This window comes from Colias philodice, chromosome 26 (genome assembly GCF_061535455.1).
Source record: "Colias philodice isolate Cphi_HAF_F1 chromosome 26, ilColPhil1 Martin Lab GWU primary, whole genome shotgun sequence".
Taxonomy (NCBI): Eukaryota; Metazoa; Arthropoda; class Insecta; order Lepidoptera; family Pieridae; genus Colias; species Colias philodice.
Window position 1 is genome coordinate 2,235,125 of NC_143111.1, and position 22,444 is coordinate 2,257,568.

Below are 22,444 nucleotides of genomic sequence, written 5' to 3' on the forward strand. Positions count from 1 at the left end.
GAAAATTTTAATCTCAGATTTAAAGCCCCAAAAAGTTGACACATGTAAAACTTGTGATACTTTTGCAGCTAAAATAAAATCCTTAACAAGCGTACATGCTGAAGAAGCTAAGAAGCAACGATATTTGCATATTAATAAAGCTTCAGAGCTTAGAAATAGAATGAAAGCCGATCTGAGTTTGGCTTTAGAAAGAGATACTGTAGAAACACTTTTGACATGCAAAAAAACCCATCCACTTCCAAAAATACCAACTAATATAGCTTATTTTAAACGGCAGCTAAATTTGTATAATTTGGGGATTTATGTAGGAAGCAGAAAACGCTCAATTTTTAACTTATGGCTTGAACATGAGGGTGGAAAGGGTACGCAAGAAGTTGGATCCTGCTTGCGAAAGTACATTTTAAATAACATAAAATCCCCAGTAACGGAACTCATTTTATGCGCTGATTCTTGTGGGGGGCAAAATCGTAGCATAAAGTTAGTAGGTACAACCTTTACAACCGTTATCACAAAATGACCTTTTAAAAATCCAAGATATAAAATTAATAGTGAAGTTTCCCAACTCCGATGTGAAATTCAATATACATATTAAAAAAAACTGATGAATTAAAAATGGATAATATTTACCAACGAAAACAAGTCAAAACTATAAGTACAGAATTAAATATATTAAAATGCTTTCAAAAATTGACTCCTCTGCAAAACAAAGCACCAAAATATCCAAAGAATAGGCGAAATTCATCCCCATGTTGCAATGAACTTTCTCCATTTTCTACTCAATCATTACAAAGTTCGCCCGTTACTTATAAACATGCCCATTTCAAGGATACAATTAAAATGGAATATCTTTAACGAAAAATTACGCAACTGCAATGCAGTTTGGATATGGCATGTAAAGAAATACATACTTTCAATTACTGAACGTTTGCACAATTTCAAAGTGGATGTTTCCCGAATGCCGAACAATTCAACGTTTGTCTGTAGTCCAGCACCACGTGTATCTGGGAGAAAAATATTAATTTATGGAACCCAGCAGTGTTCAGGTTTCGCCGCAGCATTAGATTCATCTAGATACAATTCCTTGAACAAAAAATATCAAGTGTATGCTGAAATAAAACCAAATGCTCGCAGCGATGGGTTTATTAAAAAATGTCTTAGTGTAAACATTTGGTTATCAAAAGTATGAAAAAGAAGTCGATAAAAGTTAATTTAATTAAAAATACCCATTACCACTTTTCAATAGGCAAGCAATTATAGGCATATATGTTTATAAAAAATATTTATTTAAAAAGACGTTATCTGGTTATCAGATCGGTGCAGGACAATCTCCCACGGGCTCTTAGACCATAAGACCCTTTGAGGTGTTGGAGAGACTTATTCAACCAGTTTCACAATCTCATCGCAACATAACTTTTGATAACTGGTTCACGGGATATGAGCTAATGCTGCATCTACTACATGAGCATCTCCTTACGTCGGTTGGAACGTGGTTGGAACCGTAAAGAAGAACAAGCGACAGATTCCTGAAATTTTTATTAGAACTAACAGAGAACCAAATAGTTCACTTTTTGGATTTCAAAAGGATATAACACTTGTTTCTTGCGCCAAAGAACAACAATGGTGGTTATTGTTATGTCAACTATGAATCATGATAATGCAATAGATGATTCTACATGCGAGAAACAAAAACCCGAAATGATAACATTTTATAACTCGACGAAAGCTGGCGTTGACGTGGTTGATGAATTGAGCGCCAGTTACAATGTTAGTCGCCTATGCCTTTATTCTAAAGGTGGCCTATGACTTTATTCTATGGTGTTTTGAACATGGCGGCTATCAATGCTTGCATTATTTATAAAGAAAACAATAATGTTTCCATCAAGAGAACATAATTCATTCGAAACTTGGGCTTATTAATGATTTCCGAACACCTACATAAAAGAAAATCAAAAAAGCATATTCCAAGTTACATCCGCCAGAGAATCGAAAAACAGCTTGGAGAGTCCTCATCTAGACCTGCGAATGCACCCGGACGATATGTCAGATGTCAGGTTTGTCCTAACAAGAAAGACAAAAAAACCAATACTCCTGCAAAACTTGTAACAAGCCCTTATGTCTGGAGCATGCAAAATTCATGTGCAAAAATTGTGCTGATTTTGACACTAGTGATTAGTATATTTTTTAACAAAAAAAACTACTTATATGTTTTTTAAGAAGAAGCTCTCATTATTTTTTAATTTTAAGTTGATTACATTCCAAAGAATAAAGATTTTTTGTTAAATTCATCTAATTTGTAACTTCATAAAAAAATTGTTGTGATCTCATCATTATATGATGATGTAACTTTGTTACACCTCATGCTCGCCAGGTTAATAGAAAAAGAGAAAATTAAGTACAGATGTACAGATTCAGTCAAGATCACCTAGACTTATTTTTTTGTAATATACGGGCCCACGGCGTAATAACCATACAAATCAAAGCAATTTCAAGCTTTTTATAAAACACTGGAAATTGCATAGAATTAGAAAAGATTTCAATACTTAATTGTTATTCAGATGTTAAAGTTATCAATAGTACATCACGCGGTACCCTTACTGAGGTCATCGAAAATAACGATCTGAATATGAGTACTTTTAAAAGATTTTGCTCATTTTTGTTCCACGATGCCAAAAATGACAGAGTTTACCGAGCAAATTATAACATACATTGCTGGATATGTGGTACGAGCACTTGGTAAAACAATAAAATGTTCTGAATGTAACAATACTTTGTCGTTGCAAGAATTTAGCCTTTGTCATACGTATGATTTTATTTTATGAAAAGATAAAGGTGGGCTTGCATGTCCATCCAAAGATCCAAATATGTAAAGTGGCCAAATTAGAAATCAGAGAAACAATAAGCAATTCCAAAAAAAATTTGTGTCAATCATCAGTGAGCTAGACCCAAATAACAAATAAGGTGTAGCGTAGTTTCATTAACACTAACATATTCAGTTCTATTGCCATACACCAATTTGACCATTCGCCCACAGAAAATCATTTAGGGCCGATTTTTCAATGCTTGGATAAAACTTATCCGTCTAGTAAAGTATTACACGATAATATTAACCCTTAAATGCATATTGTTGTGTATTGTATTATATTATAAAAACGAAACGGAAAGTTTTATACGATTCAGAGCCCTTTAAATTTTTATTACGCATAATTTTAGACTTATAAGTAATTTAGAAGAATAGTAGTTTCTGAACGAAAAAGTAAAGCATTGTGATTGGTCCGCCATTTCGTAATGCGTTCATATGTCATTGTTCGCTGACAGTTACAAATTTTAACAACAAGTGAATTTGAAAGTTTTCATCGCGCATTATTGAATAAATCTTGAAGCTAATCCAGATAAAAAAAATATTTTATTATAGGTAAGTACTTTGATTGCATGGATTGGTAATTTGGTAACATAATATTTTTCATTCGAATTTCGCATTATAAATAAAAAAATTGTTTTTTTTTGCTTGTATCAAAAATGAGACATCATGCATTTGGGACTTTGATTTGGTTACATTTTTGCTTGGTTGCGGGTTTGAGCTTTTTATGCATTTTGTTGTAGAATGGAACGTAAACGAATTACCGATAGAGATATTGAAGATTATTTAAGCCAGTTAGAAGATGGTTACTTATCCGAGGATGGTAATGAAGAAGATGAAAACGATTTTGAACAAATTCTAACTACTGCAGAGCTGCGAGCCGTACTGGAAGACAATGAACAATCTGAAACTGTAGCCGATGTGCAAGACCCCTCTTTGATAGAAGACCCTCCTTTGATAGAAGATCCTGCATTGATTGATGACCCTGTGCCAGGTATAAGCAATAATACTACTAGTAGTAGCCAACCAATTCGTGATAATATTGATGTGCAAAGGCTTATATGGAAAAAGCAGTCACTTATATTCCAAGAAGATAACATACGATTTCAAGGTTGTAATGATTTTCCTGCATCAATAATGACACTCGAAACGCCTTTTCAATTTTTCTCCTATTATTTTACTCCGGATTTCATCGGCAATATCACTGAAGAATCGAACAGATACTCCGTTCAAAAGCAACCAGATCGTCCTGATTGTGTGACTGATGTTGAGATACGTAAATATATGGGGATATTGATCTTCATGTCTGTATACCATTACCCAAACGTTTGTTCCTATTGGCATACTAAATTTGGCTTTCGGACCATATCTGAAGCTATGCCTGTAACAAGGTTTGAAAAAATAAGGCGCATCATTCATTTTAATAACAACGATATGCACAAACCTATAAACGATCCCAATCACGATAAACTTCATAAGTTGCGTCCAGTTATTGATCATCTAAACGAAAAATTTTCTAGCATACCGTTGGATCAACACCTATCCATCGATGAGCAAATGTGCGCTACAAAAATCCGACATTTTATGAAACAATATTTACCTTTGAAACCACATAAATGGGGTTTCAAATTGTTCATGCTTTGTTCATTGATGGGCTATGCCTATAAATTCATTATATACTCAGGAAAGGACAATGAGCCTATGTTAGAAAATGAAACAGATGTAGGAACTGTTGGCAATGTCGTTATAAAACTTTCGCGAGCCATTCCAAGAAGAATGAATCACATTGTCTACTTTGACAATTTCTACACCTCTTTGCCACTCATGTACTATTTGGCAAAACAAGGCATATGGTGTTTGGGAACCGTGCAAAGAAACCGTCTCGGCAAATCTTGTAAATTGCCTACAAAGCAACAAGTGATGGCAAAGTCTGTGGAGAGGGGATCTTATGAAGAATATGTGACCAGCTACAATGGAATTGAAATGTCTTCAGTAAGTTGGAAAGACAATAGACAAGTGACGTTGCTGTCTACTTATGTAGGAGCTGAGCCTGTATCCACCATTGAACGCTATGATAAGGTTGAGAAGAGGAAGAAATTTATACAGTGTCCAAAAGTTGTGAAAGAATATAACGCCCATATGGGCGGTGTGGATTTAATGGACTCGTACTTGGGCAGGTACAGAATCCGCATGAAAAGTAGGAAGTGGTATATTAGGCTATTCCATCACCTTCTTGACTTGACAGTTATAAATTCGTGGGTCTTATATAAACAGGTATGCTATAAAAAAAACATAGCTGCGAAAAATATATTGAATTTAGCAGAATTTAGAACAGAACTTGCAGATGTTCTATGTTAATATAAAACCCACACCCAACCTGCACGAGGTCGACCAAGTAGTAGCAGTACTATAGAGGAACCGTCTCCTAAACGGAGGAATACCCTTCAGGTAATGCCATCGGCAGATATTATACACGATGGTACTGATCACAAACAAATACGCATGGATAATCGCATGCGGTGTATGATGCCAGGGTGTAAGCTTCTAAGTAGCATCAAATGTGAAAAATGCAAAGTTTTTCTGTGTTCGAAAAAAAATTCTGATTGTTTTAATAAGTTCCACATTTAATTATAATAAACTAGCGACCCGCCCCGGCTTCGCACGGGTGCAATGCTGATACTAAATACACAACAGAAAAACTGTGAACGTTGTATATAAAAACATAGCGGCCCGCTCCGGCTTTGCACGGATATAAAATACATAGCCGGGCGGCCGGCCGGTACCGCCGCAAACGCTACGTCTCGCAATTTTTAAATCTGTAATATCTTCGAAAATATTCACTTAAATCATATGGTGTAAAGGGCCATATAGATCTATATTAAATGGACAATGTATTCAAGGTATTTAATTGGTTAAGGATTAATGCTGTATTGGTTAAAATCGCTTCGAAAATTAGCCATTATTTGTCGTAAAAAGTAAATGACAAAAAAAAGTTGTTGTGGGTTATCCATAAGAGATAGACATATACTATCGCGGACTTTTCTGTAGACCTTTTCAATGTGTATAATACTTAGTACATTATTTTGATAAAACTCGTAGGGTTCAGCCTGCGTTTGCAATGTAAGCGGAAATAATGTAATTTTTTACGACATCACATTAGAAACCTCAAAAATAACAGTACTTCTCCACTATTTAATGGGTGTTATTATACATATAAACCTTCCTCTTGAATGACTCTATCTATTAAAAAAAACCGCATCAAAATCCGTTGCGTAGTTTCAAAGATTTAAGCGTACAAAGGGACATAGGGACATAGGGATATAGGGACAGAGTAAGCGACTTTGTTTTATACTATGTAGTGATAATATATTACTCCTGAAAATAGAAAATTTTCATTATTCCTGAAAATAGAAAACCCCATAACAAAAACCCGAAATCTAAGGGTCGCGAATACTTGATTAGGTATTAAATGCATGTTGTATCAAAAATGATACCATACGATTTTTGATAAATATCTATATACTTATAATAAAATTACATAAATATTTTTTTTACTATTTTTCCCGTATTTGTTACCCCTATATATTTTTCTTATCACAATAAATAAATCTGTGCATTTAAGGGTTAAAATGTCACGTAAACTGTCAAATAAGGGCAATTAGAATACGTTTTTAAAAAAATGGTAGTTTTTAAATACATTATTCGACGAATAAATTTTAACCAAGGATTGAAAAATCAGCCCTTAGGGCCGATTTTTCAATGCCCAGATAAACAGCTAGATAGACTTTATTCTTCAGTTAACAAAATATTCAATTTTTCAATAGACGAATAGGACTTATCTATCGAATAACTACGTTATTTGAGAAATAAATCTATTTGCCGCTCCAACGGCCAGATAGCGCGCTATTCGACGGTTAGGCGTTTGAGTTGACAGCTGACGCGTCAAATTTGGGATATTTTCGTATGTCATAACATAGAGCGTAGAATTATTAACAATTAAACCTCTTTCTATATAATTATTATCAATTAAAATCATATTGAAATTGATGTTTTTGATAGTACTGATGACCATGCCATTGAAAATTTGCCGAACGCTGCCTTTAAGTATGTCGTTTCCATCGTAAAATATATAAATTAAAACACAAATTTAACCAAACTCTTTACTCGAATCAAAACAACAATCAACAATCATAGAAGACAAGAGCAATACAAGACAAACTTAAAATGCACTCCTGACGTGAGTCATAATGACGGTTGTTGACAAATTGCAAGTGTTGACTCTATCCCGCTCTAACCTGACTAATTTAATATGTTTGTTTCGCCACTCCGAGAGCAGAGCTGCCAATATGGAAATATTTGGTCAGATAGTTATTCATCAAATAAATCAGGATTGAAAAATAGGCGAGCCGTTATGAGTTAGATAAATAATTGAATAAATCTATTCGAGGGGTAGTTATTAGACTGTTTATCTCGGGATTGAAAAATCGGCCCTTAGTCAACTTAATGAATGGATACGCGTTTTTAGTTTTTGTTGCATTTAAGTTATAAAAACAACACTTTAGTACAAAAATAGCGAATCAATAAGGGCAGCAGCGAAAACCTAATAGTTGAACAACGAAAAAAATGCATTCAGACTGAAATATGAACGAGGATGGGGTTGTTAGTGGATGAGATGAAACCTAATGCCGGAACCACGAATGATAGAAATTCGGCCCGACCGTACTTTCAGACAGATTCCGAGGCATATTTACTGATATTTTGGGTCTGGAAGCATGGTTGTTCGAGGGATTGCATAATACTATCCTTGTCACCATATCCTGCGAGCTTCCCATAGAATCTATTGATCTGTTTACCCGCTAAACTGATGTATATCCTAGCAGCAAACACAACCAATATGACAAGTATTTAAACTGATAGAAAAAATACCATCCATATTACTAAAAATATTTGTATTCAAAAATATTACACCGTACATATTATACATTGAAGTATTTTTAACCTGCTGTTAATATACATACATATAAAAGTAATTAAATGCATCCAAGAAAGAAGTATTATTATAGTACATACTGATTAACTATTTCATAATGTATGTACAAAGAGTAATTTAATATTTAAAATACATTATGATATTATAAAAAAGCATATGCACCTAAAACAGTTGTATCTGTTGCTATTTCAGTCTACAGAATGTTATAGTAGAGCCATTTTAATAGGCAACATTTGACAGTTCAACAAAATTCAACAACGTAACCTAGTAACGACAACATAGAATAACATGATATTTCGTTTTGTTAGAACTGCACATTTGCTTAACTTTTTTCAATTACGATTACATATTTATTATAATAATGACCGATATAAGTAATTTTAGGATTTGATTTTACTGATAAACCATTCTAAACATAATAAACAATTTCTGATTTAAAGAACTGACGTCGCTACAATTTTGTGTCAATAAACCTTTTTTATTTTTAAATACCAGAGACGTTACTCTAAAAATCGAAATCAGACATCTAGAATCGAATGCATTGATTACTTGGGAATAAAAATTATCATAAATTATTGACATGTGTTTCAAGTTCGATTGACAAATGTTTCAAGTCCGTATCGATTAATTCACTTTAATCGATGTTTTTATGCAGGTTACCACCCTATGAAGATAAAATTGATAGACGTCAAATGTTGCCTATTAAATTGGCTCCACTATAAGACGTTTACTTTAAAATGTATAGACGTCATGTGCTTTTCTAAAACATTCATAAAAAAGTTGAATAATGAGCTCTTAGAGCCGGCGCAGATATGGCGTAGCGCATTTTTCATTGTCAAACATTTATCGACATTGTTCTCATTAAAATAAAATTCAAAATCAAATAACAACAATTTATTTCGGGGATCATCAAAGCGTCACACGAAAAGTAGCGCTGCGCTTTTTTGCACGTTATTTCGATGAGGACAATGTCGATAATAGTTTGACAATTTAAAATGCGCTGCACTGCAATTCGCTATATCTGCGCTGATCCTAACAATACATATATAATAAATTAGTTCCCACTTGGCTTGATATTTGAAGTTGAACACTTGAATCGAGACGTTTTGTTTAGATTAAATTAAAAATTAAAATATAATGATTTTTACCTATTTCAATAGACACAATTATACATACTTACATTGACTGAGATGTTAATATTATCTCAAACATATTATGTGTATATAATTTCTTTCTAATTTTCTTTATGGATGAAGGCGATACAGAAACAATGTCTCAATTGACTAATTACCTTTAGATTTTGTACACTATGAAAATGCAGTACAATATTATTAATCAAACAGATAAGAACTTAAGTATTTGAACTTCACAAGTTCGAAGTTTACCACATACAGTCCAGTGTGCACATAATAAGATAGTACAATATTTTGTTCGACCGTATCAACTGTAATATTTGTGTTCGCACAAATATAGCTGGCACCAGTACTATTACCAGTAAATCAGCACTCACCTTTTAACACACACATCAATAAACACTGGTCACAAACACATAACTGGCACTTGTCACTTGTCACTGGCACTGAACATCTTGCACTAATAACTGGCCCGAATGGCACTAGAAGCACACGAGTAAATAATATACAGAGACAATCCTACTAATAATATTAAAAATGCAAAAGTTTGTGAGGTTGGATGCGTGTTTGTTTGTTACTCTTTCACGCAAATACTACTGAACCGATTACAACGAAATTTTTCACACATATAGATGGTAACTTGGATTAACACATAGGATAAGTAATCACGGAAATCCCACGGTAACTGGAACTATGCGGGTTATTCTATGAAAACGCGGGCGAAGCCGCGGGCGGAAAGCTAGTGCTTCATACAACCGCGTGCATCGGTTCCGCTACTACACGCACGTGACACCAGGGGCGTAGCTACCGCCGTATCAATTATACGGGGCCCCCAACGTGCGTAAGCAAAAATTACTAAAAACTTCCATTTTTTTTTTCAGAAATGACAGAAGTCAAAAAAAGCAATTTTCTGTGTAAGTATATTTAATTTGAATTGTTTGTAAAAATTTTGGAATAAGTGACAGATAGATAATTATGATGAATAAATATTTCTTTTAATTTTATGCAAATTTTTTTTTTCTTTTGTGAGAAATCTTTACCCTTCCTAAGGGCCCCCAAACAAATTTTTATACGGGGCCGCGCCAAGGCACGCTACGATTCTGCGTGACACATACGATTTTAGCAAGCTTTGTCTCTATACACTATTTACTCTTGTGCCAACTCTACTATAGTCTATCCACTATAAGAATTGCTTTTTGAAAGCTCGACGGGTGATACCAGAAGTGTAGTTCAAAAGATTATCGATTGTGATACCATTTCAATTATAAATTCAAAATATTATCATAAATCGAATCAGGTACGTAAATAATAATTACAACGTAAACGTACTAATAAGATATGTAATAATATGACCACATATCTATGCATTGTATGTTAAAACTAAACTAAACTAATATTTTATTATTTATTGGTTTCTATCTTACTATTTGGTTGTCTTTACGTTTAAATTATATAACATAATAGAAGAGTTTTTCTGCATCGGATATATTTTACAGAGTATTTCTATCGATTATTTTAATCTATCGACCCATCATTGAATAATTCTGTGTAGGCATCACTAAGTGGGCGGTACCTGTCCATGAAGTACGATAATTATTTGTATGACATTTTAACATAGAAAATACAATCCTACCATAGGCGTGAAGCTGTCAAAAAGCAAATAATATAATGGACACAGTATAGCGCCAACCGCTGGGGCCAGTTACTTGGGCCAGTTACTTGGGCCAGTTACTTGGGCCGGTGTATTCGGCCCAGCTAGGGTCGCCAATATCATTGCTTCCCGCGTTTCCCCGGAGGCTTCTGTAGTTGAAAGGCATCAGTTTGCCCAAAGGTCGTATTCATTGATGTATTGACGTTCGTCTGCGGTGTGGGTTGCCAGTTCGAACCTGTAATATGAATGAATGAATGAATAAATACTTTATTTGCACCAGAAACAAAAATAATAACATATAATAATAATTAAGTGATTAATGAAATTGTTACGAAAATTTAGCATTTAAATACTATATAGATTTTTAACGCAGGTTATTTTCTAATATGTAATTTTACTAGCTTTCCATCCACGGCTTCACCCGCGTTTTCAAAGAAAAACCAGCATAGTTCCCGTGGGATTTCCGGGATAAAACCTATCCTATGTGTCAATCCAAGTTACCCTCTTTAAATGTGATAAATTTCATTTCGGTTCAGTAGTTTTTTCGTGTGAGTAACGAACATACACATACAGATACACATCTATCCTCACAAACTTTAACATTTATAATATAAGTAGGATAAATATAAGGAATATTTGTGAGAATGGATGTATGTTTGTTACTCTTTCACGCAAATACTGCTTAACCGATTATAATGAAATCTAAAATGTAACTTGGATCAACACATAAGATAGGTTTTATCCCGGAAATTCCTCGGGAACGGGAATTACGGGTTTTTCTTCGAAAACGCAGGCGAAGCCACGGGCGGAAAGCTAGTGAATACATAATATAGTACATACCGGGTGTCTCCGCAACGGGGAATGTAGACAGTGTGCTGCCGAGGTAAGTGAATGGAGTTGGGCCAGCCAAATGTTGTATATTTCCTGTGGGCAATATTTATAATAATTTGTAAAATTGTGGATGTCATTATAATAAAAAAATAAAAAAATAAATAATTACGCCTATTATTTGCAGTGTATAAGTTAATATGTTAAGTATAGGCCATAAGGTAGGTTAGAAATAGTAACTAGTATATAAATTGTGTTGTGTTCGTGGCTTTTTTATACAATAAATGCTGTTACAGTCAATTGAGTTTCATTACAATATCACCTGCATAAAAACATTACACTATTATACAATTATATGTAATTGCTATTTAAAAGAAATATTGTATCATCTATTTTCACCAATAAAACTTTTGATTGGAAATGAATAATGATGATGAAGAATTGATACATACGCCTTTTCGTGGTAAATTTTTCATATGTATTTTTTATTTATTTATTCTTTACTGTAAATGCAAATAAATAATTTTTATTCTATTCTATTACACATACGTGTTTTAAATTCTATACAAACTTATTTATTTTATTTATTTATTTATTGAAACAGAATTATTCTTTGTACTTACAGTAATAATACCAAAGCGTACATAGAATTTAGTAACAATACGTTAACAAAAGTAAAAACAAAACGGAGTTAAATATTACGTGCGGCTACATGCATCCAAGCTTTAACTTTACTTAAGCTTTTTTATCAAATAATAATTAAACTTGTAAAATAGGCAAGACTAAAATATAATTATATTCTATTCTATTTCTCTTCTATTACATATATGTTAAATTCTTACCTAAAGCAGCGCGAGGGTCAGAAAGCACGGCACTGCTCAGCCCGAGCTCGCTAAAGTTACCAGATTTCGTCTTCTTTCTTGTGCCCTCAGCGTCTCGTAGTATTTGATCTAGACTTGCGTTTGCTAGAAAACATCAAACAATTTACTTGTGCACTATAAACCAATTTTAGAAAACGATACATTTAATACCATAATCACATAAACAGGCTACATAAATAAATTACCAAATTTTAATCTATACTAATATAAAGCTGAAGAGTTTGTTTGTTTGAACGCGCTAATCTCGGGAACTACTGGTCCGATTTAAAAAATTCTTTCGGTGTTAGATAGCCCATTTATCGAGGAAGGCTATAGGATAATATCATCACGCTAAGACCAGCAGGAGTGTAGCAATGCGGGTGAAACCGCGGGGAACAGCTAGTTTTATATACATTTGTACTTTATGTTGTTTCGTCATTAAAAAAATTCTAGCTGTGCCCCGCGGTTTAACATGCAGTGCAGTGCTATAACTTTCCTCAAAATGGGCTATCTAACATAGAAATAATTTTTTAAATCGGACCAGTAGTGATATTAGCGCGTTCAAATAAACAAACAAATTCTTCAGCTTTATAGGTTGAAACATTAGGTGATTGCAGCTTTTTCCTATGTATTTCACCTGTTACTTGCACCTACCTTTCTTCTATATATGCATAGCCATCAAAGTGTAAGACTAAATATTATAACATGTACCACAGGCGAAACCAGGGCCGGACCGCTAGTGAAAAATAAATAATAAAAAAAATGGTTGTCTGTATGTCGGTTTACTGACGGTAGTTGAACGTGACAACGTCCGATTGTGCTTCTTTGTCGCTCGTTCCGCGCTTTCGCTTGCACTTCAAGCCTTACGGAACGCCTCAGAGCGAGGTAACGCTGCATGAGTTATGTTTTTCGTGCGTGCAGCCGGCTCTATCGAATTATAAGACGTTGTCACATGAAAAAGCTTACCAGACTGTGTCTCGAAGACATTTGTTGGGTCCTTTAGTACGTATTTCCTCAAATTCAAGTACTGTTCCTTTTGGGCTTCCACTTGTGAATGCACAGCTTGCAATCGACCGGCCAACGCAACTAGCGACTCGTGCATTCGACGTATACCGAGTGTTAATTCTGAAATTGTGTTTTATTATGAAATTTAAAGAATATAAAGGTACAGTACTCTAAAATTAATAGTGCGCATGCAAATCTTCGCTAATTGTCGTATTTCCAAAATGTATTTCATTTGACTAAACAAATTTTACTATATTATGCATGAAGAAAATGCATTTAACCACTCTATATACATATCGTCTTCAGACGCTCCGGGAATAAGACAGTTACCGAATAGTGACGAAGATTTCTATGCGCATTATCACTTTTGGAGTACTGTAATATAATGTGAAACTCCAGAGCCCAGCTACACTATGACACATAATATATCTAACTACATATTATAATATACTAGCTTACAGCCCACGGCTTCGCCCGCTGTGCCTAAAACCCAATAAAATATGATATACTAAAACCTTCCTCTTGAAACACTCTATATTATCTATTAAAAAAAAACCGCATCAAAATCCGTTGCGTAGTTTTAAAGATTTAAGCATATAAAGGGACATAGGGACAGAAAAAGCGACTTTGTTTTATACTATGTAGTGATTATGTAGTTAGATATTAGTTACGTATTATGTAAAATTAAATTGTAATATTGGCATGATTTTAAAAGAGCAACTATGGAGTTTCTTGCCCGTTCTTCTCCATAGATACTGCTTTCCGAATCGGTAAATGTTAAAAATATGTAATGACGATTCGAAAATGCTTCTAAAAGAAGTCTAATTGAATAAATACAACAACAAAATTTTGTTTGTTGTAAATATCCTATAATTATAATGAAGAACTAATGTATAATATGAAACGACCGAATACACCGAGGACTTTTGAGAGAGTGACAATCTATGACATAGCACATAAACAGAGACAGAATTTTTGTTTTTGAAGTGAAAACTTCTTTAGCGGCGTTGAGCACTTATTCTGTAATGGGTATAAAATCTTAAACTCGCGTCAGGACACGCGACCTGATCGAAAAAGCGTAAGACGGATACCATTCCAAAATATCAAACATGCTCAACGTTAATAATCAAGTTTTCACTTATGCCGGCACTCCCCCAGTGCAACCCGTCTTTTTTTTAACAGTACATAATCAACCAAATAATTTCTTGTACAATACATACCTTGTTCAGTGAGCAGTTTAGGCGAGGATTGCATTTGCTTATCAGCGACGTCCATTTGCCGGCGAAACGTTATAATTTGCTGCTCTAATTCAGAAATAAGTTCCTTCACATATGTCGGCGGCGTTATACCCTCAAGTTCTGAGCCTGTAACAACATAATAATAAACATATATATGTATTAAAAACAAGCTTTTTGTTCTGTGCTTTTTAAAACCGCAGTTTTACCCACAGTGGTCCACTCTTGTTGGTCTTAGCGTGATGATATATAGCTTATAGACTTCCTCGATAAATAAAAAAAATAAAAATTCTTTATTGACAAAAGATTTTACATTTTGAAATATTGAAGTCTCTGACTCCCAAACTAGGTAAAACCTGTATGTCAGGAGTCAGCGCCCTCTTCCAAAGAGTATACAAGAAATGCCAATAAGGAAAAAAAATGTATAACAAACAAAAATAAAAGTAGAAATTGCAATGCGCTATGAAAATGCGCTATCCAACACCGAAAGATTTTTTCAAATCGGACCGATCGTTCCTGAGATTAGCGCGTTCAAACCAACAAACTCTTCAACTTTATAATATTAGTATAGATAAGTTTTATATGTAGTTTGTAGTGATGTCCATACCGAGGGGCTCCCTAGCCGCAGTCTCGGCCGCGGCCAGGGCTCCGGCGGCGCACGCTCGCAGCCGGCGGGACTGCGCCCTGCAGCGCGCAGTCTCCCCGCACAGCGATAGGGCTGCGCGGAGCGTGCACTCTGCTTCGCGGCTCACCTGCAAACGTAATATGTATTTATTTAAAAAGTTTAGTTTAGATTCAACCAGATGACGGTGACATACATATGTATGTTTATCAGCCATCTGGTTATAAATTTATAAAGAATAGAAAAAATTCGATCACTCAGCGGGACTCGAATCCGCATCCTTTCGCGCCATTCCGGGGCGGATGCCTGACCAACTCAGCCACTCGTGACCCGCCAGAGCGATCGAATTTAATCTTTATAAATTTATATTTATAAAGCATTTGAATGCCATAAAACCAAAAATATCAATTTCAGCCATCTGGTTTCCATAACATAAGCGAAAACTTAGTATGGGATCAGATCGTGCCGTGTGTGAAAATAGTCCTGAATATTTATTTATTTATAAAATAGTATTATTTATTTATTTCCATGCTATTTGATACCTTCTGTAATGGCTTGATGGAAACCCTCATGATATCGGAGCTTAGAGATTTTTGCTTTTTAACAAACTCCTTGAAGGATTCCACTGTGGTACCTATTTCATTTGGCAGTTTAGTCTGTTTCGGAGGTTCACCTAAAAACACAAACAAATTATAAAACACGTGGTACATAATATATAGCCTACAGCGTTTTTTGTATTTTTACATAAACTTGAAAATAATTATTCCTTCATTTGAAAATAGATGTCGTCAATAACGCGCAAAAACTTGCATAAAATCGTGTTTTCACAACTTAAATACTTTTTGCTCAATATTGAGCAAAAAAAAAAGTTTTCCTTTAGTTTATTATTATTTTTAGTATTTTTTGTTATAGCGGCAACAGAACAAAAGTAATAGGGTCCCCTTTCTGTGTGTGTGTACTTTTGTGTGTGTGAGTGAGAGGTGGTAAAATTGAAGATGAGTGAGTGTGTGTGTTTGTTTAACAAAAAACTCACTCTTTCCATCAGCAGCACCAGGGGCACCGCTCGTGGGAACCGATCCACCCAATCCCAAACTTGGTGTGGCTGTAAAAACAATATTAAATTTAAGTATACAAGTTAAATGTATAGAATTTGTAGGAAATCCCTACTAATATTATAAATGCGAAAGTAACTCTGTCTGTCCGTTACGCTTTCCCGTTTAAATCTCTCAACCGATTTTGATGAAATTTGGCACAGACAATCTTTAGACCCTGAGAAAGAACATAGGCTACATTTTATTGCGAAAAATCACCACGTGGGCGAAGCCGCAGGTGCAAGCTAGTAAAGATATAATTATAAGTCTTTAGAAACGAGGAATTATTGATATATTTCTTTCTAAATTAAATATTAAACAGGATTAAACTACCAGGTTAAACAGGATATTAGGTTTGGTAAAGGATTGAGGTTTTATATACCACCACTAAATGCACTTGTAAATATTAACAGTATACTATATTGAAGTGAAACTTCTTTAGGCGCGCTGAGAGTTAAATTTTAAGGTCACGTCATGGCAATAACGTCACGTCACGTCACTTTGATTCTAGTGAAAGAAGTTTCACTTCTGACAGGTGTGCTCGGCACATATGCTCTTTTTTTATTGATAAGTCTAATTACATTCTATGAATATTTAAAAAATCAATAACCTATCAATATTTGTATTAAATTCGTATTATCTGTACCTGTTATTGATAAATTTTCACCTTCATTAATTGTTTCTATTTTTTTACCTGCAAAATATTTAGTTTCAAGCATAACAATCATTGAGCTGTATTATTAGTATGTCAGTACATTTTATTTTGTATTTATTTAAATGGAAAGCACACAAACACTGCTAAAAAAATTACATTTCAATGAGACATTCATCTTTTTTTATTTCAAATATCTTATTCGCACAACAACTACTAATGAAATATATAAAAAAAATCGGATTTGGTTTTTTCTTACTTTAATTATTAGGAAGTAAGACTCACACGTAGGAGTTATCATATTATAGCAATCCCTTCTTGCCGATTTCAAAGTATAACTTGCGTCTATATTTTGATTATGTAAGATTGGGCTAAATGCATTTACTTGTGGTAGCATTTGAAACGTCTGTGTTATGGGTATGTTAGGAAATGAGGAATTAGGATTCATTGCACTGAAAATAATTAAATCTTAATAATTAATGTGTAATATGATAATCAGAAAAATAGAGTATAAAGTAAAACATGGCCTATATTAAAAAAAAAAGTGCATAGAACCTTGAATAGGGTCAAATTGTTCACAATAAGGTAAATAAAATTCAAGCCATAAAATTGAAATTAAACTATCATATTAACAGCATAAATTCATTGAATGTATTGTCTTAATTTAAAACGCCTTTGGAACATGTACCTGGTCAATTTCATACTTCACTGGACTTCCAATGATTAAGAGAGTCACTAATATGTAGTTACAAATTAATGTATTAATAGGTATAACTAGCTTTCTGCCCGCTGCTTCCCCCCGCCCCCGCTATGTCTAAAATCTCAATTATATACTAAAACCTTCCTCTCAAATCACTCTATCGATTAAAAAAGACCCCATCTAATTTGTTGTATACTTTTAAGCGTAGCATATAAGTTTTAAGCGTACATAGGGACAGGCGCACAGTGACAGCGACTTTGTTTCATTTTATTATTTTACCTTTTAATATGTTAGTTTGTATAAACTCACCGAAACTGCTGCTAGTAGTGGTAGTAGACGCAAATAGTCCCAAACCAGACTGAGCTGTGGTGGCTGCACCAAACCCAAAACCACCGAGCCCTCCCAACCCTGCACTAGTAGTTGTGGTTGTACCAAATGATAATCCTGGAATAAAATGTTTGTGTTGTTTAACACATTTACATATTAGTGAACTTTGAAGGGCAAAATTATTTTCTTTCAATGTTAATATAACAAATAAAACTCCTAAGGCGTTATCTTAATATATAGACTGGGGTAGAAGTCTTTAAAAATAATGAAAAGATAAAAAAACAATTTAATAATTCCCCTCCTTTTCTAATGGGTTTCATCCGACTGCGATTTTTTTTTTGTTTCAAAAATTATCTACTCTAGTCTAATATATAAATCTCGTGTCACAATGTTTGTACTCAATGGACTCCTAAACCACTTAACCGATTATAATAAAATTTGCACACCATGGATTGATCCAACTTGAGAGATAGGATAGTTTAAACATGTAGGTACCACGGGCGAAGCCGGGGCGGACCGCTAGTATTAAAAATAATTTTAACTATGTATATACATAGTAAATTTAGGAATTTGTAGAATAATAATAAAATTGTTCTGAGTAAAATCCTGATAAAAATTGCCTTTTTAATGTATAATTTACTGCAAAGTAAATAATGTTTAATACATGTGTATATTTTTCATTGTAATCTTTTATGTTATTTAAAAACTTAATATCAACTTATTTTTCGGATTTTGATTAAACATAGCAGTGATATGGCAGTATATAGCAGTGTGACACATAATTTATAGAAATATAATAGATTCACGAAAGGAGCATACTGGATGTTTACACGGCCAGCAAGATTACCGAAGTCGCTCGTCACTAAAAATTTTCTAAATACCCTCATTAGGATTAACAACTAACAATAAGTATTAAAACATATGTAGCGGTTTGTGGGCTTATGGTGCACAGAAAAACTTGAATGAGTTTATGATTGCATCAATGTAAATTATATCATCTAAGAATTAATATTATGTTATGTTAAATAAATAAATAAATAAATAAATACTTTGAAACCACAGGCAACAGTTAATTAAAAACTTCATATTTATCATTGATCAAGTTAATAACAAATTACCTGTAGAAGCAGCAGTGGTAGTAGCGCCAAAGTTCAAACCTCCAGTGCCTAATCCAGTTCCAAATGATGTATTTCCCGCACCAAATGCTGGTGTTGATGTACCTTTGATAAAATTTAGTCGTGTTTTATACCCATTACAATGAATTATTTATTAATGTACAAGCTTTATGTAAATTATGACAAAATATATAGTAAAACCTTGCTTGATAATCATTATTTATTAATGTACGAGCTTTATGTAAAATATGACAAAATATATAGGGTGACTGGTAATTCGACGTGATCCTTCAAAGGGGTTATACTAGAGGTCATTTGCAACAAATTAAGTCCAGTTAACCAGGGGTCAAAAATGGATGGTTATTGAGCTATGACGGTTTTTTGATTTTTAAGAAGTTTTCTGCCTTTTTACCAAAAATAATTAATTATAAAAAAACTACTACACTGTTAACCGAAGAATGAGCGATCTCTTTAAAAAAAATCTTGCCCAAAACTTGCATCACCTTAAAAATAAAAGGGTCTTAAGGTGGAATAAAACCTTATTTTTGTAGTAAATTTTCCATAAGTAGTCGTTAGGTGGAATAAAACCTTATTTTTGTAGTAAATTTTCCATAAGTAGTCGTTAGGTGGAATAAAACCTTATTTTTGTAGTAAATTTTCCATAAGTAGTCGTTAGGTGGAATAAAACCTTATTTTTGTAGTAAATTTTCCATAAGTAGTCGTTAGGTGGAATAAAACCTTATTTTTGTAGTAAATTTTCCATAAGTAGTCGTTAGGTGGAATAAAACCTTATTTTTGTAGTAAATTTTCCATAAGTAGTCGTTAGGTGGAATAAAACCTTATTTTTGTAGTAAATTTTCCATAAGTAGTCGTACATTGTTTCGAGTAATAATCAACTGATTATTACTCGAAAAAATGTAGTAAACTTGGTGTACAAATTAAAGACGTAAATTCCTTGTTTCATAAGCTTTCTAAAAAGGTACAAATGTTATCTACTTTTGCATGGGATCGAAATAAAAAGATTAAAGACAGAGTAATTTAAATTTTGATCAAAAAACCGTCATAGCTCAATAACCATCCATTTTTGACCCCTGGTTAACTGGACTTAATTTGTTGCAAATGACCTCTAGTATAACCCCTTTGAAGGATCACGTCCAATTACCCTGTATAGTAAAACCTTCCTTGATAATCATTCTTTATTAATGTACGGGCTTTATGTAAAATATGACAAATAATATAAAACTTCCTTGAGAATCACTCTATCTATAAAAAATGCATGAAAAAGTGTGGCATATTTTTGAAGATTAAAGCATACATAGGAACGTAGACTGGGACTGTGACTTTGTTATCACTACATAGTATAAAACAAAGTCGCTTTCTCTGTCCCTGTCGCTTTCTCTGAACCTATGTCCCCATGTATGTTTAACTCTTTAAAACTACGCAACGGATGTCGATGCGTTTTTTTTAATAGATAGAGTGATTCAAGAGGAAGGTTTTAGTATATAATTTATTATGTTTTAGACAAAGCAGGCGAAGCCGCGGGCAGAAAGCTAGTAAATTACGTAGTGTCCTAGTAGTACTTTCCATCTGTTGTTTCACAGGCTTTGTTTAAAACTTAACAAATTACTAAAAGCTTCTTTGAAAGCCACATCAAAATTTGTTGTGTAGCTTTAAAGATCTAAGCATACATATGGACAACACAGACAGACAGCAGGAAGCGACATTGTTTTATACTATGTAGTGATAAATGTAATAGTATGGATATTGCATATAACTGTTAAAATTGTAAGATCTCTGTGTACTGTGTAAAAAAAAGCTACAGTATTGTTTATTATTCAAAATTAGTAACTTTAAACATAATAACATAAACAACATACCAAATGCAGGTGTTGCAGAGCTAGCACCGAAAGTGGGAGCTGCTGTTCCAAATGCTGGAGCAGTTGATGTTGCCCCAAACGCAGGTGTCGAACTAGCCCCAAAAGTCGGGGCAGTTGATGCCGCGCCAAAAGCAGGGGCAGTAGATGTTGCACCGAAAGCAGGAGCCGCTGAAGTGGCGCCAAAAGCTGGTGTCGCTGTTGCCCCAAATGCTGGGGTAGCACTTGCCCCAAACGTAGGGGCAGTTGATGTCGCGCCAAACGACGACCCGAAAGCGGGTGTAGTAGTGCCAAACGCAGGCGCCGATGTCGCAGGCGTGCCAAACAAACCAGTTGTAGGCTGCGATGTAGCTCCTAACCCGAAACCGGGAGTTGCTGGTCTGAAATAGTCATAAATTTATTTAAATACATGCACATAAAGGTACAGCAACAAACGTGACATTGACTTTTTATTGACAAAATCCAAAAGGCTATCAAGAAGTTTGCAGAAAAGAGGTTATGTTGAATTTAAAAAACTTTTTGGCAAATGCTAAATTCTAAATTTGAAATAGTTACTTTTTTTAGAACTTACTTGTTTGCTCCAAAATTAAAACCACCAGTTAAACCAGTGGTTGCGGGAGCACTTGACGGTGTACCGAATGAAAACGACATTTTCACAAGTTATAGTTTTTAGACACTAATAGTAAAACACTTTCTATTAAACGATTAAATAAGTAATTATTCTAATGAAATAAAAATCAAATCAACATTTTTCTAAACTTTTTAGCTTCGACAAGGTGCAATACCCGCTAAAAGTCATTCTCACTCATCTGTCAAAGTCGTCAAACGGCAAACGGTCATAGGGATGGCGATTGGCGATCTGAGATCGATTAATCGAAGAATCGATTTTTCGAGCAGAAAATATCGATTTTTTAAATCGATATGAAGTACTGTGTCGATTCACTGAATCGATATATCACCCTTGAAAATCGACATTCGATTTTTTCTGTTTTGGTATAAACCATACAATTATTTGCATTTAGTTGAATGTGCCTGAATTATAAGAGTGCTGCCGGTTAAAGAGTTAACTTCTCATAAACTCGCGAGATGGCTGTATGTTTAGTATCCTTTACTCACCTCTCTTTAATAAAAAAGTTACGTTAGCAGTCTTTGACTTTATGTATCTATAATCTGTGACGATTGATATTGCAATTTGCATTATTCATTTGTTGTTGTCGTTTATTGAATACTGTTATTAGCATAATATAAGTATTTTTATGATTGATAATTGATTTTCATCAGATTTTCATGTAGTGTTTGTTGCGAAATAATAACTAATTGAGAGTAGGTAAGGTAAGTAAATAAGTAAAGCGCTTCTTATTTTTCACTTTGACGCTATTATTTTCAGTTTGTTCTGTTATTGTTTGATATCCTTATAGTTTGATACGGTAATAAAAATAATTGTTATTTTTGAATTCCCTGATTTTATTGATAAGATTTCGTTAATTGCAATATTAATCTTGTT

The 22,444-nt window shown here is 33.9% G+C and overlaps 2 protein-coding genes across 2 annotated transcripts in view; one reads left to right on the plus strand and one right to left on the minus strand.

The window, feature by feature from the left end:
• The window catches only part of LOC149476771 (E3 ubiquitin-protein ligase SH3RF1-like), a 386,219-nt gene that overhangs the window by 205,690 nt on the left and 158,085 nt on the right, over positions 1–22,444 (plus strand). The gene's annotated exons all lie outside the window — the stretch shown is intronic.
• On the minus strand, positions 10,664–21,752 carry LOC149476785 (uncharacterized). Its single transcript, XM_089711207.1, has 12 exons — positions 21,512–21,752; positions 20,944–21,320; positions 19,070–19,171; positions 17,934–18,068; positions 16,215–16,283; positions 15,724–15,854; positions 15,167–15,311; positions 14,545–14,688; positions 13,286–13,444; positions 12,302–12,424; positions 11,472–11,555; positions 10,664–10,866 (listed from the first exon to the last, which is right to left on the minus strand). The coding sequence occupies exons 1-12, from the start codon at positions 21,589–21,591 to the stop codon at positions 10,751–10,753; spliced, it is 1,665 nt and encodes a 554-aa protein (XP_089567333.1). The 5' UTR covers positions 21,592–21,752; the 3' UTR covers positions 10,664–10,750.

Coding starts and splice junctions, on each gene's coding strand:
- LOC149476785 (XM_089711207.1), bottom strand. CDS start 21,591: ATGTCGTTTTCATTCGGTACACCGTCAAGTGCTCCCGCAACCACTGGT. Junction 18,069..19,069: donor TACCACTGCTGCTTCTACAG/GTAATTTGTTAT, acceptor ATTTTATTCCAG/GATTATCATTTGGTACAACC. Junction 15,312..15,723: donor CCATCAAGCCATTACAGAAG/GTATCAAATAGC, acceptor TTACGTTTGCAG/GTGAGCCGCGAAGCAGAGTG.